This window comes from Lepisosteus platostomus, chromosome 7 (assembly GCF_059453375.1).
Source record: "Lepisosteus platostomus isolate fLepPlt1 chromosome 7, fLepPlt1.hap1, whole genome shotgun sequence".
Classification (NCBI taxonomy): Eukaryota; Metazoa; Chordata; class Actinopteri; order Semionotiformes; family Lepisosteidae; genus Lepisosteus; species Lepisosteus platostomus.
This window is the reverse complement of record NC_142617.1, coordinates 61,135,033-61,150,460: the sequence shown is the minus strand read 5'-3', so window position 1 is coordinate 61,150,460 and position 15,428 is coordinate 61,135,033. Positions and strand designations below refer to the sequence as shown.

Genomic DNA, 15,428 nt, shown 5'->3' with positions numbered 1-15,428 from the left:
TGTGTTTCACTCATTCCTCCCTTGCTCAGCTTGTTTGAAGCTTGTGACGAACGATCTTTCTGTCAAGCTTTCAAATTTGAATCTGCTCAAAGACTGCCGGTTATCCAATCTAGGAGTTTCAAACTTGCTTCCTGAAAGGCCATGTGACATCTGATTTTTGTTTGACCCAAGCTCTCAGTTGCATAATGGGTCTAATTATTGAACTGCGTGCAACACCTGTTCTTCTATCCAGACTTTGAGGTGTTTTATAGGTATCTGTAGCTTTAATGAAGTGAATGCTGTGTTTAAGCAGTTGTAAAAAAAACATTAAAAAATCTTACAAAATTAAAGACTAAAAAAGGACATGCAGTAGTTCAATTGACTACTCTGTTTGGAACAAAATCCAGAAGACCTTAGGTCCTCAAGAAATTGTTCCAGGTGACTTTGAATGCCACAGCCTCTGCAAAAGACTTAACACATGAATTGCATTTTAATCCAAAGTGATTGCAAAATGGCATGATAGAACTAAAAGAGGCTTTTTCAGAAAGAGGCACCCTTTTCACTTTGAAAATAATAGGAAGCATATGGGCTCAATATGTTGGAATTCTTCAGAGTTCTGTCAGTGTGATCTTTCAGCGATCGGCATCTTCTTTAAAACAAAAATGATTCGAACTGATTTTTTTGTTCATGTTATAAAACGCATAGAACAGCTGTTACGTAAATTTCATATCATCCCTTTGTCTTATGGAGACTTCTTGTCAGTGAAAAACTGCCTCCCATGCGGTTACCCATTCTAATTCAGTAAGGTGCAGTGCTTTTCGCTGTGTGTAAGTTTAAAGATAAACCTGGTTTCTGTTCCAAATGTAACACTTTGCTTTGTGTAAAAGTGTTTGAAGGGATCAACTCGCTTGATTTCCGGTTCAAGTCCCCCTTTGGAAATGTGAAATAACATCACAAATTACTCTTTATCACCTTTCAATATCCTGGGCATTACTAGGATATTATTAATGTGAAATACCAAGGCAAATGAAAAGATAGCTGATCACTTGTCGCTAATGCTTTTGATCTGTGGCACATTAGTCACATCATCACTGGCTTTATTAAGGGATATGAGAATACAGTGCTGATTGTTTCCTTGGTAACCATAAAAAACTGACTCTTTAATGCCTCTTTGCTTTTTTTATAGTATACAGTTGAGAATTAAATATATTTTCTTAGTTGTGCTGAGGGAAGATACATTGTACTTGTCTTTGCTCCAAATATGGAGGACAGAAAATGAGGAGGTGGTGAAATCTGGGTTAAATGTATAGTACAATTAACTGTTTTTAAGAAAATGCTGCAAATTCCTAGATGGTAAACTAATTGAAATGAGAAAATGATTTCTGTGATTTATGTTCATGGGTCTGGTTTCATGATACTGCGTTATTACGTTTAAGCTCAAAATTGACATTTCACCTCCACCTCGTGTTTATTCCACTGTTCCAAAAGCTGTTTTGTAAGAGCACAGTTTCCGGCTTGAGAAATGCGGCAGGAAATTGGCAAAAGCCAGGAATGAAAACCTCTCTGTCATGTCTTAGCACATTGTTCCCATTGTGCCATGAAAGAACATACAGTAACAGGCTGACATGGAGTCTTCTGCTCGTTCTGTTTAAGGAAGGTAAAGGAGTGACAAAGGGAAAAGGTGCATTATTGCATGTTGCTTTTAGTCAGGCAGTTGTCTAAACGCATGAAATATGGAAATAAGTTTCTTTTGTGATGGTTTTTCATCTCTTGCTTTGGGTAAACTGACCCATTGTGATGCCTATCTTTAGGATTGCTCCAAAAAGTCTCCCATTCGGTCTACAGTCCATGCATTGTAAAGAAGGTTGTTCAGTCTCTGGGCTGTGTTTTGTTTGTGGGAAGATATTTATCCTGATGATGGGAGATTTATGCAGTGAAGAAATATGAGTGAAATACTATGCTGATGGAAGTTGGTTTAAAAGTCACCGCAGCCCATAGCAGTTCTTATAAGAACCCTGTGAATTGTAGATATGTAGAATTTATGCCTTTGCAGTTCTACAGTTTTATCGGACATGTTTCACAGTGATTGCTTGTGCCTTCAATTTTGCTGGAGATGCTCCTTTGCAAATGCACGACATCATTTGATATTATGCTTTGCTGTTAATGTATGCAAAAGGGTAAGTCAGAAGAATATTAAATACTCATTAATATTCATTAGTGGTATGCATCACCTGGAAGCTTTATAGACACTAAATCACATTTTGTGTTTGTTTGCTTTAGCTGGTAAGATCTGGGTGGCATTAACAGTGCTTTTCCAGGCTGCCTCTTAATTAACTAAATTGCACCAAGCTTAACCCTAAATCCATATAAGAATAGCAATGCAATATACAGTAGAGCCCTGCTAATGGTATTAGTTTTCATTTCTGAATCATTTGTGAGGCACATTCGTTAAGGCCACAGTCAGGCACATTTGTAAGTGACATTCAAAAAGAACAAGGATAAGTTTGGTTTGGCTCAGTGTTACAAATCAGTGGAGGGTTCAGCATGACAATTTTCTGAAGTTGTCCAAGGATAAACTATTGTCTCACGGAGACTGCTTTCAATACCAGCACAGCTCCCACTGGGACAGGAACATCTGGCCTGAGTAACACAGACAGGAGGACAAAAATAAAATATCGGCACCCAGTGTCGCTATGAAACAAGCCCCCCGTGCCAGCAGGCATTGAACAGGATGTCCGTGTCCCTCAGGGGGCCGCCGCCAACCCCGAGAACGAGGACCAGCAGCAGAGGCTGAGGGAGGCGGCAGAGGGGCTGAGGGTGGCCACCAACGCCGCCGCCCAGAACGCCATCAAGAAGAAGCTCATCAACAGGCTGGAGGTAAGCAGCAGCTGGGCTGTGTGGCTGGTGTTGGTGGGCGCTGGAGCGAGCTAGTTGGCCCAGTGGCTGCAGGCGGCCGGCGTTTCTCAACTGGTTTGCCTTCAGGCCTCGAGCTGCGTAAAGGAAAATCACATTTGAGAAAATAAAAGCTGAAATATGTTCTGTATGCGCTGGTTTTGTGGAGTTCTTGATGTGTCGCGCTGCACGTTCGGTGGGTGCCCTGGAGAGGGAGGCCGCGCTCACAGACTGGTCACATGGGAGTCGTGTGTGCCGTGAGCTAGGGTCTTCAAGTCTGACGGGCATAGAACACAAAAAACAGATCATCTGAGAGCCGTCGGGCTGGAGATCTGCGTTTTACCATCCTCAGTCCTTGCCAGGACAAATTGACTGTACACTTACAGGCCAACTCGCATTAAATAAGTTTTGTTTATAAGCAAGACTGCTCTGGGTATGTTCACAGCTTATGAGGAGTACCATTTGTCATTAAATCAGTAATGACATTTTTTTACCACCAAATATACTTAAAAGTACGTTTTATACAGAATATATTGTTTTAATTTACAGTTACAGAGAAGCACATAAATAGAGCACCAGTCAGTCAGAGCTTGTGGAGATGAACCACCATCTGCTTTCACTCCTCCAGACTGGCTGCAGTGGGAGACTAATGGGGGGGAGCTACATCAGGTGGTGGCTCATCCCAGGGGGCTTCAGACTCTGTTTTGATTAAGCAAGATGCCTATACCTATTGCTCAGCATCCTCATCATGCCACACTCTTTGACTGAGAGCTGGTGTACCTCTCTCTATTGTATTTTGCTTTTAGTACATATATTAGCTGGATGTCCAACTAAAATGCATCCTGCACTTAGTGCTCTAGGTTTCACCCGTCTGGCCTGTCCACGTCATAGACATTTTGCTTTTATCAAGGTGTGCTGGGAGTGATTAAAATAAAGGCCAGGACCAAGAGCACCATTACGAAGTAGAGGGAAATAGCCAAAACAATTTCTCTCTGTCTGTATTTCTGTTTCAGTCAGAATTGACCTCAGCCCTTTGATTCCTAGCAGTCGTGCACAGTTGTGGGAAGGTCAAGCATTGGACTGGGCGGTGGCTGTTGTCAGTGTGAAGGAATAAGTCTGCTGTTGACTTCCGCTTTGCATTTTTTCACATTCCATTCCAGTTCTAGGGCTGCATATTGATGAACACTAATTTCACAGCTGGAGGAATGGAAAAATATCTGGGAACAGAGGGTTGTAATTTAGTACTCACTTATCTAAAACTAAGGCTGAGTTGTTTTTATATTGCTTATAGGACATCTTTTATAGGACTTATTTTCTCAAATGCAAGATTTTCCCCATTTTTGCTGCTCCCATCAAATTTTCCTGCTCTTTGACACTGAAATGTCTCTCTGTTCCTCAACTATTCTCTCTCTCTAGATCACAAAAGAAGGCGCAATAATCTTTATCTGATCCACCTGCTATTTTTCCCCCACTTCTGTTAATTTTCTCTTCTGTGGAAGTCAATGTTTTTGGTAGTCAAATGTTTGCGTTGTCGTGAAATGTTTGAGGCCATTCTGTTCTGCACTTTGGAAGGACAGCATCTGAGCTTTCTTTTTAGTATCACAGGACAAAGCTATTTCTGTTCTTGAAACTTTTTTTTCATCCACCCACAGATGGTGGAATTCTTTTTTGTTTCTCATGACTCTATGAAAGAATGCAGTTTGTGGCTTACCAATATCAGCAGCGTTTCATATTGTGCGCAGTACTTAACATGTAAAGAGTTTTTTTTAAGCATGACTGATTTTTGCCCTGTTGTGTATTGTTCCTTCCAGCCTGCATGAGATTAAAAAAGATGAAAGAACATCAGTGATCTTCCCGTCTTTTCCTTTCCTGGCTCCCTTTACACATTGCTAACTTCGTCCAATAGTGTAGCCTAGCCTGTACAATCTCTACCTGCCATATCAGACAACTCTGAAAGAGGCGGTAATGTGAGCGTTGGGGTGCGTCAGTTCCCTATCCTGGTTGCTGCTGGAAGAGGTGTAAGTGGGGCCAGCAGGGGGCGCTCACCCTGCAGTCCATGTGGGTCCTAATGCCCCAGTATAGTGACGGGGACACTATACTGTAAACAGGCGCCGTTCTTCGGATGAGATGTAAAAACCAAGGTCCTGACTCTCTGGGGTCATTAAAAATCCCAGGGTGTTTCTTGAAAAGAGTAGGGGTGTAACCCCGGTGTCCTGGCCAAATTTCCCATTGGCCCTTACCTAATAATCCCCCTCTGAATTGGCTTTATTACTCTGCTCTCCTCCCCACTGATAGCTGATGTGTGGGGAGTGTTCTGGCTCACTATGGCTGCTGTCGCATCATCCAGGTGGGGCTGCACATTGGTGGTGGTGGAGGGGATCCACATTACCTGTAAAGCGCTTTGAGTGGAGTGTCCAGAAATGCGCTATATAAGTGTAAGCAATTATTATTATCCTCACTGTGGAAATACAGGTGTCAAGATGGATCCCCTGATGTGTTAAGAAAAGTATTTTTTAAAGGAGTACAGGGTTTTAAAGGCTTACACTGTATCATTTTGTAAACATAAAACCTCTTGCAGCCTATGAATTAACATTTATTTTATGCTCTTTGACTGTCAAACTGCCTAAAATCTTCCTTCTTTCATCTTTGCACAACTTAATTAGACCGGAAAGATCCAACAAGGCCAATGAGCCTCTCGTTAATCTTGTCTTGAAAAGTTTCTTACAGGCACTTTGGTCCAGTTAAAGTTTCAGGGGTGTCCTCATGTCAGTGTTGATTTAATAAGTGTTTATTATGGAAACTTTTTTTTTCTAGAACGCTGCTAAGCAGGCTGCGGCAGCTGCTACCCAGACCATCGCTGCATCCCAGAATGCAGCAGCATCCAACAAGAACACGGCCGCTCACCAGCAGCTGGTCCAGAGCTGCAAGGTACTGGAGACGCAGGCAGGGGGGTCTGGTACAGGAAGAACAGGGCATGTGCTCTGTACAGCTCATGCACTAAAGACCTTGAGCTTTGGCATTTCCAGCTACAGAGACTGTCATTTACAGTCAGAAAGATGAGATGTGCACAAAAAAGCAGGAGCAAATGGATTGCTTTTGACTTGTACCTTTCTAGTTTATCCAGCCCAGCTACAGTATTTGTAGACATTGCTTAAAAGTGTAGCACATAAGAGTCTTTTGAAATACATCGTTGTTCCAATATAGGAAAAACCTGCAAATTATTGGTTCCATTTTGAGGCATCTGGGTGTATCCTGTAAACATCCAAATAAGATAAGATCACTTTATTGGCCATATACCGTTTCTTGTGTTACGAATTTGTCTTTTCGAAATACCCCAGCTTGCTCTCCGCGAGACACACAGGCAGGGAGAGAGAAGCTGGGGGTCAGAGCGCAGGGTCAGCCATTTATACGGCGCCCCTGGAGCAGTTGGGGTTAAGGGCCTTGATCGGGGGCCAACGGAGTAGCCTCAGGATACGAACCGGAAACCTTCCAGCCACAGGCACAGATCCTGAGCCACAGAGCCACCTCCCCGCCCCCACAGAGTCACCACACCCCACCACCCAAATGCAATAACAATGGGTCTGTATCTCAGTGTGGTTGTGTTAATCACGTTGAAGCTGACCTGCAGGTCTGTGTTCTGTGACTATGCAGGCTGTTGCAGACCACATTCCCCAGCTGGTTCAGGGTGTGAGGGGGAGCCAGGCCCAGCCAGAGGACCTCAGTGCCCAGCTCGCACTCATCATCGCCAGCCAGAACTTCTTACAGGTACTGTGGCTACGGGTCCTGCGTATGCAGCACGAGCCAGATGATTCATGAGCAGATGGATAGCAGCAGACAGACTAAGTACATCAACACCTCCCCTAACAAATCTTTATAGTTGTCGCCTGTCTTGGTAATTTTAGGTGAGTGCTAAAATAAATGTAAAAGCTCTATTTATATGCAGTTCATGATGCACACAGACATGTTTGTCTAGATATCTTTCCAGCTTGAAGAACGCAAGCACATTTCTCCCCATCTACTCCCATGTGACTAGCAGACCTGGAACAGTCTGGCGTACACCTGTAATCATTTCTACAGGTTGCGTTTCTCGGGAATGTGTCTTGCCGCAATGAAGCAAAGATAACTCTGCCTTCTGCTGTTTCAAAGCCTGGAAGTCGAATGGTGACGTCTGCAAAATCCGCTGTCCCAACCGTAACTGACCAGGCTGCAGCAATGCAGCTGGGCCAGTGCGCCAAGAACCTGGCCACCTGTCTGGCTGAACTGAGGACTGCAGCACAGAAGGTACAGGGAGAGTGACCAAAGGCTGAAGCCCTTTTTTGTTTCATCCTTAATGGATGTTTTTGTAGTCCTGAAAGAATGTATTTGATCTTACCTTTGACTTTTTCAACCTAAGCTTGTAATTCATTGTACTCCTTCTCTTTGAATGAATCCTGTTGTTTAATCATCTCAATTTTTTAAACCATGGGGGATAGTTTTTTTTTTTAGTATTGGTGTTTTGTTTATTCAATTAAAACCTAAGCACAAAACTCCAAAGAGTGAAGGAATGCGTTTTGTTGCGCTTGTCGTTAAGGCCCACGAGGCCTGTGGTCCGATGGAGATCGAGTCGGCCCTCACTGCAGTTCAGACCCTGAAGAATGAACTCCAGGATGCCAAGATGGCTGCCGCCGAAGGACAGTTAAAACCTCTTCCAGGAGAGTCGGTAAGTGTGTTTTTGAATAATTGATCAAGACCACCACAGGCACGTACTGCAGACAAAGCAGGAATTTTCTTTGGACTTAACAAAAAAAAAACACTAAAATGGCATTGTGGGTCTGTTCCTTTATTGTGTGGTACTAATCTGCAATGTCATCCCTTCAAAAAGAAGTCATGACCCTGAGCCTGTACTGCATATCATTTCATATGAATGAATTAGTGAAAATCCTCAACCAGTAAAATGTATTTCTTGAATTACCAAATGTATTTAATTGTACGTCACCATGAACTGATGTTTAAAAAACACACCTTTTGAATAATAGAGTTTTTAATGGAACAGCACCAGGGCAAGATCAGGAAGTGAAAAAGTCACTGCGCTGACGGCTGTGTTTTCGTATGTTGTGTGCAGCTGGAGAAGTGTGCTCAGGACCTGGGAAGCACGTCCAAGGCTGTGGGGTCATCGATGGCACAGCTGCTGACGTGCGCCGCGCAGGGCAATGAGCACTACACAGGTACGGCCCTGTTACTGCCCCTCAGACACACACAGGCCAGGCCGGAGACAGCAGCTCTCATTATTCCTTCGTTTCATAGTTGTGGTCTCTGACGACATTTGCATTTTGTATGCTAATATAAATCCCGAGGCAACTGCTATCATTTACAAATGATTTTTTTCCGTCTATCTTTATCTGTATTATCTTGAGACATGTCTTCCGCAGAGGAATGGATGTTGGCATCTATAAACATTTCATCTCTTAATTTGGGCTGTTAAGAAAACACGAAGCCCCCGTTACAAAGATTAAAAATTAGTTCTTTATTTTTAGGCTTTTTTCCTCCTGTATGTTTGCCTTTTTGGAAGTCTTCCTCTCTCACACAAGGGTTAACTCCCATGGTCTATGGTCTCTGTGTGCAAGGGAGGGCATTAGGCTAGTCAGTCAGTTGCTTTGCACTACAAAGTGGCTGTAGATAGGGGTTATATTTTATACTGTACATTAAAGTTGCTGTTAGTGTCCATTTTTCTGCATTTGTGCACACAGAGTTGCAGTTTACAAAGGAATGACAGTGAGGCTAATCCACTGCCTAATTAGTTTAATCTGCCAACAGGGGACAGTCCCAAACTGAGCAGAGACACATGCTCGAGGAACTGATTACTCATCCGCTGGTTAGGAAGATCAGCAGCTAATCCATTTCTCTATTAAGTGTATTAGTCTCGATTTTAAATAAAAGCAGGCTACAGTGCTTTAACACAGCTTGGTTACCACACGGTGCAGGCTTTATTTTGTGGAATGAGTTCTTTTTCCAATTAGGATGGACGGATTTTGCTTTATTGGTCCCTTGATTTGAAAGCTTGAATTTACACCAGAGCCTAGGGTAATACTTTCTTCTCATTAATCTTATTTTCAATACATTTAGCATGCCATTAGCATGTATTACTGGATAATGGAAATTGCCTAGTTCCTCCGGCTTTGAATATAGTACATAAAGGTCACATCCCCAGTGGTGCCTCATTTTACTATCCAACTTGTTTCTTTGAAGAAAAGAGATTTTCTTTTTTTTTTTTTAACTGTGATGTTCCGTTGACTGAGGCATCAAAAAAAATCCATGAAGGAGATTGTCATTTTGAGTGTTTTTATACTTTTGCTCATCCTTCAAATCATCGGGAACAAAGGCTGCCGACTTTTAAATATCACCCATGAGAAACACTTTCCATTTGGCACTGTTCACTTTACAAGATTAGCTTTTTACACCAGAAAGCAATTTATTTAAAACTGAGTGATTGTAAAAGTTAGGCATGGACAGTAGCTAGCAGAAGGTGTGGGGAACATGTGTAAAATGAACCTTTTTTCCAGGAATGAATGCTTAGACACTGGTTGGATACAGGAAAGGTGGCGCTGGACCAACTGGGCAGGTTAGAAATATGTGTGCTAATGTCCGGTAACGCCTGTGTAGGTGTTGCAGCCAGGGAGACGGCGCAGGCGCTCAAGACTCTGGCCCAGGCGGCCCGCGGAGTCGCTGCCTCCACCGTGGACCCCCAGGCCGCGGCGGCCATGTTGGACTCAGCCAGGGACGTGATGGAGGGCTCCGCCATGCTGATCCACGAGGCCAAGCAGGCCCTGGTCTCCCAGGGCGACGCCGAGAGCCAGCAGAGACTGGCACAGGTGGGCAGGCCGTCGACGTCCCTCATAAAGGTTTAATGAACATTTTGCATGTTTGCAGTACAATCGTTTTCCTCGGCACTTTTTGGGCGGGATTTTAGTATACTCCAGCACATCGTATGATTTAAATAAATAATGTGTTTTAATAATAAAGAATAGTAAATAACTGTAAATAATAGTGACAATAAAGTTGTCACTCGGTAGTTTGCTGTAATAAATTGTGGCACCATCATGTTCCAGTTATTCAAGACAAAAATGGAAAGTAAATGAATTAAAGTAAGCGTTGGGGTGACCATGCTTGATTTTCACAAGGAGTCGCCCTGATCGAATGAATACCCTGGTGGCATGTAATTGTCTTGAGGACATTAAGATTTTCATCCCCTTTTCCTGACCAGAAAAACCTCCAGATATCAGTCTGGTTGAAAACTGTTCAATCCAGTAGTTTGACTGTGTACACCGGTACTGTAACAGTGTGAATGAGTGAACATGTCATTAACATGCCAATAGCATGTCGTTAGCCTTCTTTCATTTTGCCGCATTATGTATTTAAAAAAAAAAGGAAACTTTTTTTGTGCTGTTTTTTAATATACCCAACACTTTTCTCCACATTTTGGGAGTGTCCTGTTAATGCAACACCTTGGTAGTAAGTGGCTCCTGTAATGTCTACTAGAGTGAGACCTAATACCCATTTATCTCTTCTTAATAATGATTAATGAGCTGTTTTCATACAGCTGTAGCAATGTGGGAGAGGAAGGAGCCGCGACGAGAGCCGGTAAAAGCTTCCCAGTACAGCTGAATAAAGCGTCACTGTGCCGTTATGTAGCGCGCCCCCCCCAGGCTGGACTTACCCTATCGCTTGGCGGCGGGGACCAGACTGGACTCTCCCCATCGAACGGGGTCCAGTCTGGGAGAGCAGGCAGGGGGAGCACATGGCCCAGGTAGAAACTCAGCTTGTGGAAGGTCAGCCTGCCCCAGTAGAGATACCCAACAGGACAGGCGAAAAGAAAAAAAAAGTAAAAACGATGGAAAAAAACGACGGCCTTATGCTCGGGTACAACCCCCTCCGGGGTGGCTGGTGGAATGATCCTCCCCTTCCGGGGCTGGCCCTGCTTGTCCCATTGCGGGGTGTCCAGTGTGTTTTTAAAGAGCCTTCCCAGCTGTGGCTTCTAAGGTAGCGCTTTGCCCTTCATCCAAGGCTCCATCTCCACACTGAACATGCCCCCCCCCCCCCCCCCCCGTAGTGCCACACAACGTTACTAAAAATTTCATTGGCGTGTTCAACAGCCGCAGAGAAAATTATCCTTACACTCTGTCTAAGGGCTGCCTGCATTGCAAAGCTGCAAAGCTGCAAAGCTGGCTAATGCTGTTTAGGGACAGTTCATCATGAAATCTTGGGATGAGGTTTCTGCTTTCTTGGCCCAGTGTCTGTTGGAGTATGTTATCAGTTAGATACATTTTCAAATTTTACTTCATCCATTTCCTGTATTTAAATGTATGAGTTAATTGATGTAGCTACTTTATGATTTTTTTTTATTGTCCTTTTCCGTTTTAGGTCTTTTAACTCTTTCAAAGACATTAATTATTATTATTATTATTATTATTATTATTATTAACAACTGTTCATCGGATAAGAGGAGGCATATAGAAAATGAGTCAACTGCGTTTTGCAGTAAAACTGCAGTAAAGTGCACAAATATTTATGCGAGACAGTACATTCCTTAGCTTTATGTGCTTAATAGGTTGAAATGTGTAAATTGGCCATTCCTCATCTATCCTTTGTGTGAATTGCCTTGTATTTAAACAGTCTTCTGTGTTTTCCACTATTAAACCTGCCTACTTTTATTTCCATTAGATTTCTAATTTATTGAAATATATCTAATTTTGTTCCTTTTTACATTCTCATGGTCAGAGTTGCTCTGACACGTTTTCTAGTTTCAGTAACACAAGAGCAAGATTCCTGTTTTCACTACAGGCCTTCAGGGAAACAAACATATCAAGCAGCGCGTTTTTGGATCAGAAGTGTAAATTGGGCATGTTAAGCTCAGCTCTGTTTTTCTGCCATCTGCATTTTATAACTTTATTTCAGTTCTGAGGTCATGCGTTCTGATATGTCTTCTGAGAGAGCTAATTGTCATGCCTTTGTCTCAAAAGTGAGAGATTTGTAAAAGCCAAAGAATTAAACTCTACTATAGATTTAAAAAAGTAAACGTACTGTCTTACTACACATACATCATTTATACAGTGTGATATAAACAGCTGAATAAACGCTTTACAATGCAAAACTTTACATTGGTGTAATATTTTGTATTATCAGTAGCCCCTATTATTTTCAGGTGATTATCATGTAATTAAGAATTTGATACCCTGATATCCCCAACTTGCAAATTACATAGAATTACCTGGTCTTGGGTAGAAGTTTTTGAAAGTGAGCTTGAAATTCAATTATTGTGTTGTGCAAGCATGTTCATGGGTGACAAGACAAGCTGTGGTTTGACATTTCTGTTTGTAATTTTGCGTGTTTTCTCCTCCACCTAATTTTTTTTAAGTTTCAGCAAACATTGTGTGTAGCTTTCATCATATCATTTAGCTCTGAAATGACTAGTGGCTTGAGCTCAGATTTCAAAAAAGACATGCGGCTTGTATTGACATCTACATTTCTTGTTTTTCAGGTGGCAAAGGCTGTGTCCCACTCGCTGAATAACTGTGTGAACTGTCTGCCGGGGCAGAAGGATGTGGACATGGCCTTGAAAAGCATCGGAGAAGCCAGCAAGAAGCTCCTGGTGGATTCTGTGAGTTCAGCAGGACCACTCACGCTTGCTCATCGCATGGTCCTTGAGCTTTTCCATGTTGGAAATAAGAGCCCTAGCAACAACTCCATGTTGCTGCCATGATTGTCTCAAACGTCTCAGAACCGTTAAATTACCTGTCAAATTAGTTACCAAGTAATGACTACCAGTTTAATAATATATCCAGTAGACATTTTTGTAAAGAATGCCATGTACAAATTGAATTTTAAGGGTATTTTTTCCAACATAGAAAACGAAACTCAAGGTTTTGGTGTTGATTAGGCCTCAGATCAAATCGAAGATGGTAACCTTGCCTTCTGACTCATCCCACAGCTGCCCCCCAGCACTAAGTCCTTCCAGGAAGCCCAGAGTGAATTGAACCAGGCTGCTGCTGATCTCAACCATTCGGCTGGGGAGGTGGTCCATGCTTCCAGGGGCACCAGCAGCGAGCTGGCTGTAGCTTCTGGGAAATTCAGTGAGGACTTTGATGAATTCCTGGATGCTGGGATTGAAATGGCAGGCCAGACTCAGGTAATCCAATATTGATGTGCTGGCATCTGTGAGCTGAATTCACAATGAACCTCTTCGTTAACATCAACAGAGTCATTTTGCCTTTAGTTAAGTATCGTGAGCATAAATCCAATACATTAGTAGAAGATGGTCTGTCTCAGTATAACCATGAATTGATTGCTTTGTGTAGTATGTTATGATAATTGATTCATACATTTTAACAGGTTTACTCAGAAATGCTATTGTCTGCTTAAGCCTTAATAGGATCTTAATTCTCTAGTTCTGCAAAATGATTAATAAAGAAAATGGTTGCCGGGTCATGACTGACATCACCACAGGTGATAGCTGTTAGCTGCGGAAATGTTGAAAAAAATAAATTAGCACAGAAGAATGGGAGGGAAGAATCAGTTGCACATCTGGACAGTTCCGATGAATGGGATGCCTGTGCCTGGCACGGAGGACAGATCGGCCTTGATAGAGAACTGATGAGACAAGAAAACCATTCTAGAAGAATACCACGTTGACGCATGTGACTCCAGCGTTGCCCGAGCTCAGAGCCCAAAACCACGTGCCTGGGGGTGACCTCTTGAACAAGTGAGACTGCAACAGGGGCAGGAGGAGTAGGAGTTCCACACTGCAGTATGGTCCTTGACTTGGTGCCCAGTCAGCAGTGTGTAAAGGCCTTGTTTTCAACATGCAATTGTGTTTCACCTTCTTAGTGCAAGGAGGACCAGATCCAAGTCATTGGAAACCTGAAGAACATTTCCATGGCTTCCAGTAAACTGCTTTTAGCTGCCAAGTCCCTCTCAGTGGACCCTGGAGCACCCAATGCCAAGAACCTTTTGGCAGCAGCAGCAAGGTATGGCTCTAAATATTTAACATAGCTGCATGCTGATACCGTTTATGGTTTCAGAGCAGTGTAGACAATGGTCCAGTTTCTGTAAAAAGTGCCCGTCTAGCAATAATCTGACGTGTCTTAATTATTGCAGCCTTGTGTATTTTCATTCCAATTTGTCAGCACTTTGCATCAAATGGTAACTCTTTGTTTTAATGTACAGTAGTGCACTACATTCAGCCTTCCAATTTTGCATCAAGAAATACCACTGTATTGTAGGTCTTTTTATTAGCCGCCCTGAAGTGTAAAGTCTGTTCTTTTCCTCTGCTGTAATTGGACTGTATGTTCTGTGCCCATTGATGCTGAAAAGCTTCCTTTTTGGAAGTCAGAGGAGTGTTTGTACTTGATTAAATGTACTCACTTTATATTGCACAGAAGCAAGCTTTTGTGTCATACCAGTGTGGTTTCTGTGGAGTCAGGCTGAGCGATCTGTTTGAGCCCTGGTGTTACCCTTGTGTTTCAGAGCAGTGACGGAGAGCATTAACCAGCTAATCACACTGTGTACCCAGCAGGCGCCAGGGCAGAAGGAGTGTGACAATGCTCTGCGAGAACTGGAGGTACAGTAATGCCAGTTTCTGTCAAACCTGTGCAGAAGTGTGCTTTTTTTCAATAAATCAATTATAACTTAAAATGGATCATATCATGTGCTCCCCCTTCAAATACCGCTGCTACTGTGACTTAGTGGAAGAGAGCTACATGATTATGATGCTGGTTGACATAAGCTGCCAGCTGGAATTTCCTTTATTCCTTCTGGAATATGTCTTGTGCGGTGCATTTCCATTTGCAAATATTCTGTCCGTGGAAAAGAACATCAGCTTTTTACAGGACAAAAGGATGCATTCTGGAACCCTCTTGGCTGTTTTTGCAACACAAAATGTATTATTAAGTTAGCCCCTCGCATGTTTGTTTAAAAACTCATTTTAATTAATACACACAGTGTGCTGTGCCATACTGGAGATAATTGTACGTTGTATTGACTGGTTCCCTACCTCCTTGTGCTCAATATCGCTTCCTCTGTGATCATCACTTGACTACGTGGCTTGTAATGGTTGACCTGTGCTGCTTTGCTTTAAGAATACCCATCACTCTGTGAAGAAAACTTCCAGATGTCCAAAATATGAAATGCATATTAACAAAAGACTGCTTTCTGATGCAAGGCTGTGCCAAATACTCTAAATCTCTCATTCACCTCTCTGCAGCGTTCATTTGGGGCCTAGCGAAAATATTTTGAATCCTTAGTTACAGTGAACCTTACTGCAGTAACAACTGTTCCCAATCAATGCAGACGATTACAAGATGATGAAGAATACAGCATTGCTGAAATTCTTCCTGTAGACATCTTATTAATGTGGTTTTTTAAATATTGTTTTTCTGTGTTATGACTACCAAAATGTAATCTGTGCGGCTCTTACCCGCTTTTCAGGCTGTGAAGGGAATGCTGGATAACCCTAACGAGCCCATCAGCGATCTCTCCTACTTCGACTGCATTGAAAGTGTGATGGAGAACTCCAAGGTAGAAAC

At 42.6% G+C, this 15,428-nt stretch overlaps 1 protein-coding gene across 8 annotated transcripts in view; it reads left to right on the top strand.

Annotated features, from left to right (window-relative positions):
- LOC148659401 (talin-2) overlaps positions 1–15,428 on the top strand; it is a 138,919-nt gene that overhangs the window by 94,411 nt on the left and 29,080 nt on the right. For all 8 annotated transcript variants that reach the window (XM_088641585.1, XM_088641578.1, XM_088641579.1 and 5 more), the window contains 12 exons: positions 2,728–2,856; positions 5,686–5,799; positions 6,523–6,636; positions 7,018–7,152; positions 7,442–7,570; positions 7,973–8,075; positions 9,511–9,719; positions 12,386–12,505; positions 12,836–13,033; positions 13,732–13,871; positions 14,371–14,464; positions 15,331–15,420. In XM_088641585.1, coding sequence (XP_088497711.1) covers positions 2,728–2,856; positions 5,686–5,799; positions 6,523–6,636; positions 7,018–7,152; positions 7,442–7,570; positions 7,973–8,075; positions 9,511–9,719; positions 12,386–12,505; positions 12,836–13,033; positions 13,732–13,871; positions 14,371–14,464; positions 15,331–15,420 — 1,575 coding nt within the window. The remainder of the gene's footprint in view (positions 1–2,727; positions 2,857–5,685; positions 5,800–6,522; positions 6,637–7,017; positions 7,153–7,441; positions 7,571–7,972; positions 8,076–9,510; positions 9,720–12,385; positions 12,506–12,835; positions 13,034–13,731; positions 13,872–14,370; positions 14,465–15,330; positions 15,421–15,428) is intronic.